The 12,758-nt window shown below is 41.9% G+C and overlaps 1 protein-coding gene across 1 annotated transcript in view; it reads right to left on the minus strand.

The window, feature by feature from the left end:
- SOGA3 (SOGA family member 3) overlaps positions 1–12,758 on the minus strand; it is a 30,752-nt gene that overhangs the window by 1,325 nt on the left and 16,669 nt on the right. Inside the window, 2 exon segments of the mRNA XM_040551104.1 lie at positions 2–1,291; positions 1,919–1,990. Of these exon segments, the coding sequence (XP_040407038.1) occupies positions 2–1,291; positions 1,919–1,990 (1,362 nt within the window).

Consider the following 12,758-nt stretch of genomic DNA (forward strand, 5'->3'; position numbering starts at 1 on the left):
GAGACTTTTGTCCACAGTTTAGTGTAAGAATTTTAATATGCCATACATCAAATTTTAGGCTTAATTCATTTGGCCAAGCCTTTTTACCTGTAGGCCGTAATAAGTAAAAGTCTACCTGACTCACTGACAAAGGTTCGTCTGCACTTCGATCATCTGAAGACTTTGGAACTTCAAGTCTGTCGATGAAAGTCTGGAGCTCTTTTCTGAACGCCTTCATCTGCGCATTGATCCGGTAGAGAAGCTCATGCTCACGTATTCTGCTGCCATCGTCTTCCTCATCCATCAGTCCAAACAGGTCCCCATTAGCTACGTAAATTCTTGCCTCTGTTATGATGGTGCTTGTGTCAGAAATTAAGCGATCTATTGTCTTGCCCAGTCGCTCAGCTTCACAGCGAATGTCCTTCATCTGCTGCCTGTCAGTGAAGCTTTTCTGCCATCCAGACGGTGTTGGATAAAAAGACCTCGTGGGTGTCAGGCACCGGATGTTTCGTACCTCTTCAGAGTCACTTTCCCCACCAATGGGCCCTTCCCTTTTGCGGTGAGGGGGGCGGGAATCGTCATCACTCTCCTTTTTTCCTGCATCACTTTCTGCATCACTGTCTCTGGGGCTGCCACGGATCCCAAGATGAGAGGCTAAATCATAGCGCTGCATGTTGGACATGAGAACTCTGTTCTCATACTGGAGTTGCATGACTTTGCCACTCAGCTCATTGATTTGCATTCGTGCAGCTTTTAGCTCCTCCTGCAGTGCTTCTGTCTTGGCACTATCATGGTGCCTGGAGCTCTCATGGGCCCCAGACTTGTACTTGTATTTGTTCAACTCAGCCGTTATGCGCTTGTTTTGTTCTTCCACATCAGCTAAATTTCTCCTCAGCAATTCTGTTTCATCTTCTACTAGCTGCAAATGCTGTCGTAATTCTGACAGAGATTCACTCTGTTCTCCCAGGAGCGGATTAGCGGTCCCTGAGAAATCGTCTCCTCTTAAATCATCAAGCTCTGCTTTCAGTCCTCGATTTTCTACTTCTAGCTCCACTATTTTCCTCCCAAGAATGTTAGCTTCCTCCTCCACAAGTCTCAATCGAAGCTTAAGTTCAGCTTCTCTTGTGGTAGGTGGCCCACCTGCTTCACCTTTTGGCAAGGGACTGTCCAAATCCCCATAAAATGATCTGTATTTTTGCAGCTCATGTTCAAATCTGTCCTTCTCCTTATCAATCTTGGCCATTTTCTTTCTCATCAAGGCTGCTTCTTCTTTGACAAACTGTAGCTGGCATTTCAGGTCTTCATTGTCCTCCTTAGGAAAAAAAAAAAAGGAAAAAAAAGTATTTGAAGAAACTTGCTGTAAAACAGGAGACCTCCAGTGGATGGTCTTAAATTACAAGATCAACAATCACAGGTACATGGCTTTAGAAACAAAGAGGATTTCCCGTGATCATTTTTTTCATTGATCAGTAGGCAGAAGAGAGGGAAATAAATATTTCAATTTAAAAGAGGGAGAAAGCCTATTTTACTTGCAATGAAAGTCTGCATAGTCTCCAGAAAATACCATTGGGGCACCTTGTATTTTCTAGACTTGCAATGCTGCAACAGACTTTACAGCGCTCAAAAACCCTGAAATCTCTATACAACAAGCATATAATCTTGTTCCACTGGTGCTCTGTTTACTTATTTTGCCTAAAATATACAGAGCACATGTAAGCTGGTGGGTTCTGTTGCAGCACCAGTGGTTCATTTAGGTGGTCCCTGACATCATGCCAGCTGACTGCAGGTATGGGGTAAGAGTTCTCCATTTCGCAGCATATATGTATAACGAAAAGACCAAAGAAAGCAAGCAATTGAAGTGCAAAACTGCATATCATGTACATCATTTCTAGAGTGTCCCTGAAGCCTGAGGATCCAGAGTACTGTTACTTCGACATACCTCTGTTGGTGTCTGCTGTGACTTTTTTTCTGATTTTTGTAGGTCTTTGCTCCCTCTTCTTTTCAGTGATTGCTGCAACAACAAAATGAGAGGCCCTGAATATTTCACTAAAGATGTATATAATTTAGTCATTCTTTTTAAACAGTGAAACAAATGCAAACATAAAAGCAGTAATTTCTTTTAATCCTTGAGATGACGCAAACCACATAGGCAAACCACATAATCAATGTCAGTGACATCCCACCAGTTGACCTGGGCATACATCTACAAGCACATCTTTCTCTGTGTCCCACCCACAGGCTTCAAGCTTGCAGTGGACTACCATCGCACCTCTCCCAGGCCTATGCTGTAGACAACTCCGCGCAGACAAACACACAGATCTGGTCACTGGGGTTGTTCTGTTCTCTGAACATATTCAATAAACATGATTTAAAGCTGCTCACATTACAAAGTCCTACACAAAGTGAATTAGCTTATGACCAGCACCACACAAACACATCTGTGTACCACCATATGAACACGATTCTTTGGTACTTTCACCTGTGCTATGTAGCCAAAGTGAACAGAAAAGAAATTCCTGCTTTTAGAGCAGGATGCACTGGGTTCAAAACCTGCTGGAAAAAAATCTCATAATTGCTAACAATAAAAAGATCATTAGCAGGCAAGTGGTAGCAGTGGAAAACAACTGTAACCATCCCACTGTCAACACTCAATACATATCATCAAGAAAACAGCAGGAGAGAGGAAAGTGCCTGAGAAAATATGTTAATACATAACATCCCACTTGCAGCTGTTCCCAGTTTTTATGCTCCCCAGGTAAAATGTAGCCCCTGCAGCAGGGCAGTAATACAACTGTCACCAACTCCCTCTGAGATTATTCTCTGGTAAAAAGGGCCTTTGTGCCACTGAGAATCGAGAAACATGCATTTCCCTGCACCAGCCAGGGAGAAAACAGCTGTATCTAAAAGCCATCCAGTTCTATATAGTGGGAATTCAAATCTGTTCATAATCCTCAAGGAACAGAGTACAATGGGCAAGTATGCTGTACATTACAATCCTTTGCTGTATTCTATTGGTACCTATGCTGGTACCAATTGTTCTCCTTCTTCTGCAGATCACCTTCCTAATGAATATTAAGCTCCGTGGACTGCTCACTCCAAAGGAAAAGGCAATGCCATAGAAGTGACTCACATGTAAATCTAAGCAACCTTAAGAGATGGTTTCTTATAAGGCTTTTTGCTCAAAATCCCTATAGAGTTATACAAGAATTAAAATGAGCTCAGATTCAGAAGAACTAAAATTCACAGATGGATTCACCAAGAACCAGAATCAAAATTTTTTTGTCTCTTGAAGAAATGCTGAGTGCTCTCAGTAGATAAAACAATAAAGCCAAAGATGATTAGTATCTCAGCTAGATACCTGAGAATCACAGGATTCTAGAAGAATCTAGAAAAGACACAAGAATAGTTAAATTAATTCACCTCTTCCTTTAAAAACAAAGCTAACTACTTAGGGACTGAGTCTTATCCTGTTACAGAATTGGTATGTGCATGTGGAAGGCTTTTTGTTGTTTTTCTTTTTGAATTGCAAATCTATAAAGAGTTAACCTTTCAGAGATGCACCTTCCTCCTATGTATTACCATTAGTTATACCACTATAAAAAGCCCCTTTCCAGATCAGTTATCACTGCAAACTTTTGCTTGCACCAGATTCTTGCCAATGCCACCCACTGATAAAGTAACTAAGGGATAGTTAAACTATATTTCTGCTTGATTACATAAATTCCTTCTTGCCAAGCTCAGCATCTCTCCACACATAATGAGGTTCTGAAATGCTGAGCTACATCTTCTTGTGTACCCTACAACTTTTCAGAAGGTATGAGATATATCTGAAACCTTTGAAATTTTTTCATGACCAAAAAAAAAAAAGAATCCTAGAGGCAAAAAGTATTTTTACGGACTTGAGATAAAACTAAAAACTTGTGTTTCTCCTTTCTCTCTCTCTTTTTTTCTTTTTTTTTTTTTTTTTTTTTTTAATGTTAAAGCCCCTTTTGATATAGTCAGGATAGTACCATTTTAACTACAGCAATAGTTGTGGCTATTTAATGACTAGGCACACTTTTCTATTCTGCTCTACTTGAATTACAGCAAACCACGCACAGAGCTTATATTAATCACCAATGAAACGATGGTGTTTAGCAACATAATTTCATAGCAGAAAGCAATGAAGAACATACACAATTCAATGGGCAGGATGATTTGGGTACGTAGGTTAGACTCAGCGGGAATTTATATAATCTCTTTTCTTGTGAAAAACACCAGGACACAATTTCTGATCACTAGAGGTTACGAACTCATTTACACACCTCAGCTGACAGATGGCATCTTCAAAATCACAGTGCCCCATAAACATCATGTTAGGACACTGAGGCAATACTCATACTGAATGAAGAATGCCACATATCAAGCAGTATATCCTGCTATAAATAATCAATTTTGAGAGATTTATTCAGAGTTCAAAAGTTGTTTTTTCAAAAAGCTTTGTGTTTGATCCTCTTTTAATATAACTCTCCATTTGCTGATCCTTTTCCCATGGCACAGTGTACCACAAAGCATATTGTAATTGCCCCTAGAGGCCACCTCTACGGTTTCTCAACTACAGCAGAAAAAAACTGCCCCTCAAATTTTAGAACTGGTTTTGAGAATTCATTGCAAAGGGTAATTTTAGAGCTCAGAAAATTTTTCTTCCATATTTTTAAAAATTACATGCAGTTCAGTCTATTTAATGACTATGAATTTTAAAAAGAGGAAAAAAAAAGTAACAAACACAAGACTGCCTTTGTATTATCTGATCAGTATGCTACCCAGACAGCTTTATGGTTTTAATAACCTCGAACCAAGCTACCCATCTGCAAGAGAAAAGAATAAGCAAAAAATGCCTATCGTACTGTTTCTACAATGGGGAGTTTGCTGAACTGCTCAAGTAGTAATGAAATATTTCAACAGTGCTAGGGATAATAAGAGCAGCAAGTGGGGCATATATCACTGTACTGCATAAGCTCTGCTTACCTCTGGAAGAAGGAGGTACAGCCAGGTTTGAGCTGGCTATTCCAGCATTCGCTGTTGTGAGCACACATAAGGCTGCATCAGCGTGCTGGCAACGCTGAGAGATTTCCACAGTCTAGATAAGCCCACAGACAATGTCTGCATTATGTGCACACCAGATCACATGCAATGGGCAATTCTGTTGCGATGTTCAGCAGCACCAGTTCTCCAGTGACCCCTCACTGGAGTTTATCCAATGTCTTGCTGGAGATGCTAAGCACTTCTCAGGACCAGATGGCAAAATCCTTCTCTTGCCAGCCTTAAGCTGCAATCCAAATGTGCAATCCTAACCACCTGTAATGCTGAGTGCTTCACGGATACGAAAAGATCTGGAATTTACTCTATAAAAACACAATGTAATGAAATAACAGCACCACACTCAGAGTAGCAAAGCTGTAAAATGAACTCAGTTCTCACTACCTGACTCTAAACTACAGTAAATCTCCTTGCAATTTATAAAGAAGCCCTGAATAAAACATACCAAGATTTCAAGACACTTAGGTTTATTATTGAGGGTAAATAATCTAAAAATCAATGTATACAACCACAGGAGGAATTCCTAACACATAAAGGAATCTGTGGGTGCACAGGGCTCCCCAGCCAGCCCTTATCCCTCCTCACAGAGCAGGACAAGGCAAAGGATGTGCAGCATCTGAACCTCCACAGCTGCAACTGGCCCCCCTCATTCCTGCACAGTTGCACTGTACACGCTCACAGTTAGCTGCCTCCTAACTGCTGTGACAGATCTACAGAGCTTTCAAAAATCAAAGCAAACCTAACACTGTCTTTACAGTCCTGAAGTAACATCTTTACAGTCCTTGAGCAACCTGGTCTGGTGGGAGGTGTCCCTGCACATGGCAGGGGGGTTGGAACTGCATGGGCTTTAAGGTCCCTCCCTATTCAAACCACTCCGTGATTCTGTGAAAAGTCACTGAATATTGAACAACTTTGGGGCAGCACAAACTTGCCTCTGGTGCAGAGTGACCGTGATCAGGGAAATGGAAATTTGCCCTAAGACTCTCACTGTCCTTTCCCTTCAGGCAAGTATGGTCGGTTAGCTCATGGATCTGGATCAAAGCAGACAGAAGACAGATTTTTCAGCTTACTGCCACTGAGTCTAATTCAACGTATCAGATTATGTAGTAAAAAATAACTGGACACTCTCCACGTTGGCAAATTGAAAATACACTGTCTCCTGAAAGCAATCTTTCTTTTTTAAAATGTCTCCCTTATTCTGCAACTCTACCAACCTTTTTCACATACAGACTCCGTAAAATGCCAGCCACTTTGGCGGCTGTTTACCAGTAACAAACTCAAGACACTGGCTTTGTCTGTCATTGGCACAAGTATCTAGAATCACACAAACCCTTTACTCCTTCTTTTTCACTCCACACTGTTTCAAGGGCAGCAGACCCAATTATTTCAGTATTCTACTTGCTTGCAAAATTAAGGCGAGAAAGTAAATGCAGGGGATATGGGAAATGCAATGAACCACAGCACCCAAGTCCATGAACCAAACACAGAGCTGTGGGTCTAAGCATACCCCTAATAGCTCTAGAAATGTTCTCTTCATATTAAAACCTGTGTATTTGAAAACACTGCTGAAGAACAATATGAAATGAGAGCAAACAAGGAGAGAAAAATAGATCTTATTTAGTCTTTTGAATGTCTTCATATTTCAGAAGAGAAAAGAGCAACTATCCTGCAATATTTGTATAATTTTATTTGCATCTATGAATTACTTCACTTATCATTTTCAGATCCTTTACCATTATTCATTTGTCAATTAAAAGAAAAAAATAAATAAATGAAAAGAGGGAAAAAGATACACATTTGTGTTTTACCTAGAAAAATCCTTTACATTTTGTATGAAAAACACATTACTAAAACAAATAATAATTGAATAATAGAATGGTTTGGATTGGAAGGGACCTTAAAGACCACCTAATTCCAACCCTATTGCCATGGGCAGGGACACCTCCCACCAGACCAGGTTGCTCAAAGCCCCATCCAGCCTGGCCTTGAACACCTCCAGGGATGGGGCATCCACAGCTTCTCTGGGCAACCTGTGCCAGGGCCTCACCACCCCCATAGTAAAGAACTTCTTCCTATAATATAATTATATTATCATACAATTATAATATAACTTCTTCCTATAATAATGATAACTCTGTGATGCAACCAGATAAAAACATTCTTTGCAATGAATAAAACAAAGCAGCACATTTGCTTCCATTACACCTGCTTCCTCTGTTTTCCTATTTGAAAAAAATCCTGAGCAGTAGAAGATGAAAGTTGCCTTTCCAAAACTCTGGGTATGACCAGGTCAAATAGCCAACCAACTCTGATACTTTGTTTTCTGTGATCGCACACTCCCTCATCTACCAGAATATCTGGAAACAGTGAAAGTGAATTCCTGAAGAGGAGTATGCCTCCTGCCATTTGAACCTTTTAAATGATGAATGAGCTAGACATGCTTAGTTCCCCAGCACTATCCAACTAGGCTTCATTAGGGATGCAGAAATCAGAGTCAGCTAACACTCAGCTCCCTAATCCTGAAATGCAAGAGTAAATCTCAGAACATGAAACCTTTGAAGCGAAAACAGTGGAATAAGGTATTTTGTTGCACAGTGATGCTAGTTTAATCTATTACCTAGTGCTTGTCTAAGTTGCTGTTTATTTGTCAGCTTAGTTTTCTGAGAGAAAAGAGTTAGTCTTTCTGTCAGGGTTTGCACAGTGCCCAGTACAATGCACTCCAGATGTTATCTGGGACTGCCAGTATGACAGACCATATACCAACACAGTTCAAAACACCACCATACGACAACAGCAATAATCATAAATTACAGACACGGACGTGGCAGTTATCAGTAAAATACATTTTAGATTTTACCAAATCAAAATAAAGTTTTACATGCACTGCTCACTAGAGATGTACACAGAAGCCAGTTCTGCAAAGCTGGGGGCTGACCACAGGTTTACAGTGGTTTCAAGTTCATTTTATACTGAAGAGTATGCACAGTCAGCTCTTAAAGTCACTCAGTTGGATTCACAAGGAATGGTGGCATCACGAACATGCACATGCACGAGAACATGTTTAGGTTTGTAGGCATGCAACAGAGAAAGAAGCTTTGCAGCTCACCCTACAAGTTTGTGCACCAGAGACAGCACTTCTGGTTACAGAAGAACTCACACAAAAATCAAATTTTACATTCGATAGGATGCAAAAATTTGAGATGGATTCAGTTAGGAAAAATTCTGAAATCTACACTTGGTCTAGAGGTCTTCACAGTGAGAAGGAGATTTTCTGTTAACAGGGGAAAGAAATCCATTTCTCAGCAATCACCACTCTATCTTCTCACTAGAAAGAGGGGTCTTCTTTTTCTCTTCATCTCTTTTTTGTCTTCATTTCCTTGGGGAAGTTCTATTGCAAAGCTAACATTCTGCAAATTGGCTGAGAAATATTTTCTATAACATGACATGAGGGGAAGTTTTAAAGGTTTTTAGGAATTTAGATTATTGAAAACTTAAGACCGGATTGCAGTGCTCTGAAGCTATGCCAGTGTGATCCTGCCACAAATTAAATCTATGTTTTGTTGAGCAGCTCATGTCAAGAATGCACACTGCAAAAATAAACCAAGGAGACTAGAGTCTAAAATGAAGGGAAGACATTTGTGCAGTTTGGACATCCCCACACCCACCTTTCTCCCTCTATCACGTATCTTATGCTCTCTGGTCTATTACACTCATAAGCCTGCACCCAGTGCTTTTCCCAGTATTTTTACCAGAAAAAGATGGAGATGAGGGGAAGCAAAATCTTGCAGCACTGGCTAGAGCAGGGGACCAGTGAAGTCACTGACTACAAAATGCTGAGAAAACCCGTGACTAGCTCCCATGCCTCTTCCTCTTAAATGAAACTTGCTTAGATTTTTAAGGGAGATGCTCATTCCCAGCAAGGGAAGGGGCTGTAGATTGTAGGCTGACTTAAAATCTTCATGTAGACGTTGCCTTAAGACTCTCATTTAAAGGTTCCCTTTGCTAGGAATGAGGAAATTTCATTCTAAAATGAAGTCTTCAGCTCATTATAAATATTTGATCACTGGGATGCATTTTTAACTAGCCGTCATGAGCAAACATCCACTCTTCTGCATTTATCATAAATGTCACTGAACCAGCAAATCACCTGCAAATTAACACCACAGCAGTCCTAATGGGGTCTCACATGAATCAATTCTTGGTCCTACCCTAATTAACATTCTTCACTCCTGCCTGGGAAAAACATAAAATAATCGTGGATTTAAACCACAGATAGAGGTTGGAGAATGTTAAAAAGGAGAGTCACTCATACAACCTAGGTGCAATGAAATAACACCTGTTTTACCATGACTAAATGTGATAATACACATGTAAAAACAAAGAGTGAAAGCTATGCTAAGACAACAGGAAAACAGCCTAGACAATACAGAAGGAACCTGAAAAGCTACATCTCTGAAACAGACTACAGGGTCAAAGAGGATAATCAGCTGAAGTGATGTTCAAGTGTACTTTTGTGACTGTAAAAGGTTTATAAATCAAGGTTTTTGTAGCAGGGGGGCTGCAGGGGTGGCAGAGCCTACCAGTTGCCCCATGTCAGATCAGAGCCAGCTCCAGCCAGCCGCAAAAGGGACCCACTGCTGGCCAGAGATGAGCCAGGGAGTGTCACTTGGTGGACTTCTGGTAGAGCAGATTTCAGGAAGGGGGAAAAACAAACAAACAAACAAACAAACAAAAAAAAAACATGACTGTGTAACGGCAGCTGGGAGAAAGGAGTTGGAAAATGTGAGAGAACCAGCCCTGCAGCCCCCAAGGTCAGTGCAGGAGGGCAGGAGGTGCTCCAGGCAGGAAGCAGCAGTTCCCCTGCGGCCTGTGGAGAGGCCCCTGGTGGAGCAGGCTGTCCCCCTGCAGCCCATGGGTCCCACATGGAGCAGATCTCCACGCTGCAGCCCCCCCGTGGAGGAGCCCCCGGTGGAGCAGGTGGATGTGGCCTGGAGGAGGCTGCGGCCCATGGAGAGCCCCCGCAGGAGCAGGCCCCGGGCCGGAGCTGCAGCCTGTGGAGCGGAGCCCACGCAGGAGCAGGGGGGCTGGGGGGAGCTGCCGCCCACCCGTGGGGGACCCGTGCTGGAGCAGTTTGCTCCTGGGGGATGGACCCCGTGGTACGGAGCCGTGTGGGAGCAGTTCTTGAAGAGCTGCTGCCTGTGGGCAGCCCCCGCAGGCTCAGTTCGGGAAGGACGGCATCCCGTGGGAGGGACCCCGCGTGGAGCAGGGGCAGAGAGTGACCGTGAGGGAGCAGCAGAGACGAAGTGCTATAGACTGATCAGAGCCCCCATTCCCCATTCCCCTGCACCGCTCAGGGTGAGAGGAGATGGAAGAGGGTGGATGGGGAGGAGGTGTTTTTAGTTCTCACCGCTCTAGTCTGTTATCAGCTGGCAATAAATTACATTAATCCCATTATGCTGAGTCTGTTTTGCCTGTGACAGTAACTGGTGAGTGCTCTCCCTGTCCTTATCTCAACCCATGAGCTTTTTTCATCATGTTTTCCCCTCCTGTTCTTTTGAGGGAGTGTGAGAGAGCAGTGTGGTGGTCCTGAAACTACCACGGTGACCAAATGGCTTAATTTAGTCCTAGGATGTAGATGTCAAAACTGAGGTTCCCTGTGCAATCTCTAGAAATGGATGTTCCTCTCCACGGAGTCATGCCGCCCTCAGACCAGTGGAATGAACCACTTTCAAGAAGTGCCCATCTTTCTTCTCTGAGGGAGGCCAAATTCCTAATTTAGGTTAACAGATTAATTTTTAGATGGCTAAATGATGTTAACCCTAAACATGCAGTTTAAAACAAACAAACAACAACAAAACAAATAAAGAATTGATGCTGGACTCTTGAACTTAGCACAGTAGCAGGAATACATGTTGCCTGGCTGGTAACTTGCTTTCAGCTAATTCAGATGAGAAGGGAGGTGCATAATTTTACCCATTACAGTTCAGGAAGAGTTCAGGAAGAGTGCAACAGTTCAGGAAGAGTTGTGGTAGGCTGTTTGTAGCTTTCAACTTTCACGGAAGACCAGCAACTTTTTCTGAGAAGTAGGTATTGTTTAAATAAAATGTCTTGAGGTATTCTATGACCCATGGTATTCAAGAGGCCAGACTGGCTGATCATATTATACAGTTCTGGCCTCAATTGCCAACTGTATGAAACTGTACCAAAGTCTGGGAACTCAGCAACACCACTTGGAGAAGCACACCACAAGGAAAATGAACCTTCTGAGTGTATCTGTGTATCATCAAGGCAACATTACAGTTCAAAACTCTTCCAGGGGCACTGTTACTGGTGCTTCTAATTAGTCACTTAATCAAAGATCTAAACTGCAAGCATCTGTAAAAATTGAAATAATTCAGCCAAGCCTGTAATATAAAACACTCTTGGTAATTAGGCCGCTTTGATGTCATCATCAGTCATGCTTTACAGGGACATAGAAGCCTCTCATTATACACAACACTGATGGAAACAGATGCATGGCAAATACATTGTAAGTGCAAGTATTCATCTGTGACCTGAGCAAAGAGATTGGTTATTATCCTAACCTGAACTCATGGCTGAGAGTCAAATTCAATTAACACAATCATACAACTAGGATCAGACAAAGAAAAACAGAATTGATATCCACTCACTCTACACATCTCAATAAGTGCTATTGATAATTTAAACAATAGGAAGAAAAAACATATAATATGCCAAAACATCTCAGCAGAAACAAACACTTCAAAAAATTTACCTGCACCTATAAAAGGTTAATCCACTGCCCTTTACTTCAGATTAATAAATGCAATGTTTGCAATTCGTAACTGTGGAGCATTATCAAGACCTGGATCTTAAAATGCCAGAGGGTTGCATTTCATGATGTTACAAACACTGCAATAAGAATAAACCTCCAGGTTGCAGTGAACAAACATCATAAGCTTGGTGTTCTTGTTCCTGCCTAGTACAATTCATAAGAGCAGTGTGGCTGATCACAGCGCCCAGCACACCCTATAGCTGGGTGCTCTCCCTGTTAAGCGGCTCACCTCCATACACCACAGAATATGGCTGTAAATATATGCAAATGTAAGAGTCTAAAAGAAGGCAGCTCAAAACATGCCATTCTGCTCTCCTAACTGTAGTACAATTACAGGACTGTTAAGAGATAGAGCTCAACTATCACACTGGTAATCAATGAAGAATCACGTTGCACAATCAGTCTTTACTGTTGTACAGCCCAGCCACAGAAGCTATTTGTTGGGAAGTATTCCCCACCACTGTGGCAGGTATAATTTTTTGTTATGCTTCATTTTTCATACATCACTCCCCTTAATGCATGTAAGGTATCTGTCTGATGGAAGGTTTAATACTCTGAGAACACACACAGAGTTATATTGCACAGAACAAACTAGTTGCACAAAACAGGGGGCACGTCAGAGCAGCAGGGAAAATGCCCTGCTTGATGTACCTGCATCTGATCTCCTCTTCACTGGCCGGGTTCTGCCTAAGAAGACAACTTTACAGACTCCAAAGTCTCCCTGTTTAACAGAAGTAACCTGGAAACCATTTCATTTCCTCCCTTCCAGAACTGACCTTTTCTACCCCTCTATGCTCTGCCGCAAAATGAGATGTTAGATTATGCTTGTTATTGCCAATTACAGACAACAGAAGCGAGAAAAAAA

The sequence above is a fragment of the Cygnus olor genome, chromosome 3, assembly GCF_009769625.2.
Source record: "Cygnus olor isolate bCygOlo1 chromosome 3, bCygOlo1.pri.v2, whole genome shotgun sequence".
Taxonomy (NCBI): Eukaryota; Metazoa; Chordata; class Aves; order Anseriformes; family Anatidae; genus Cygnus; species Cygnus olor.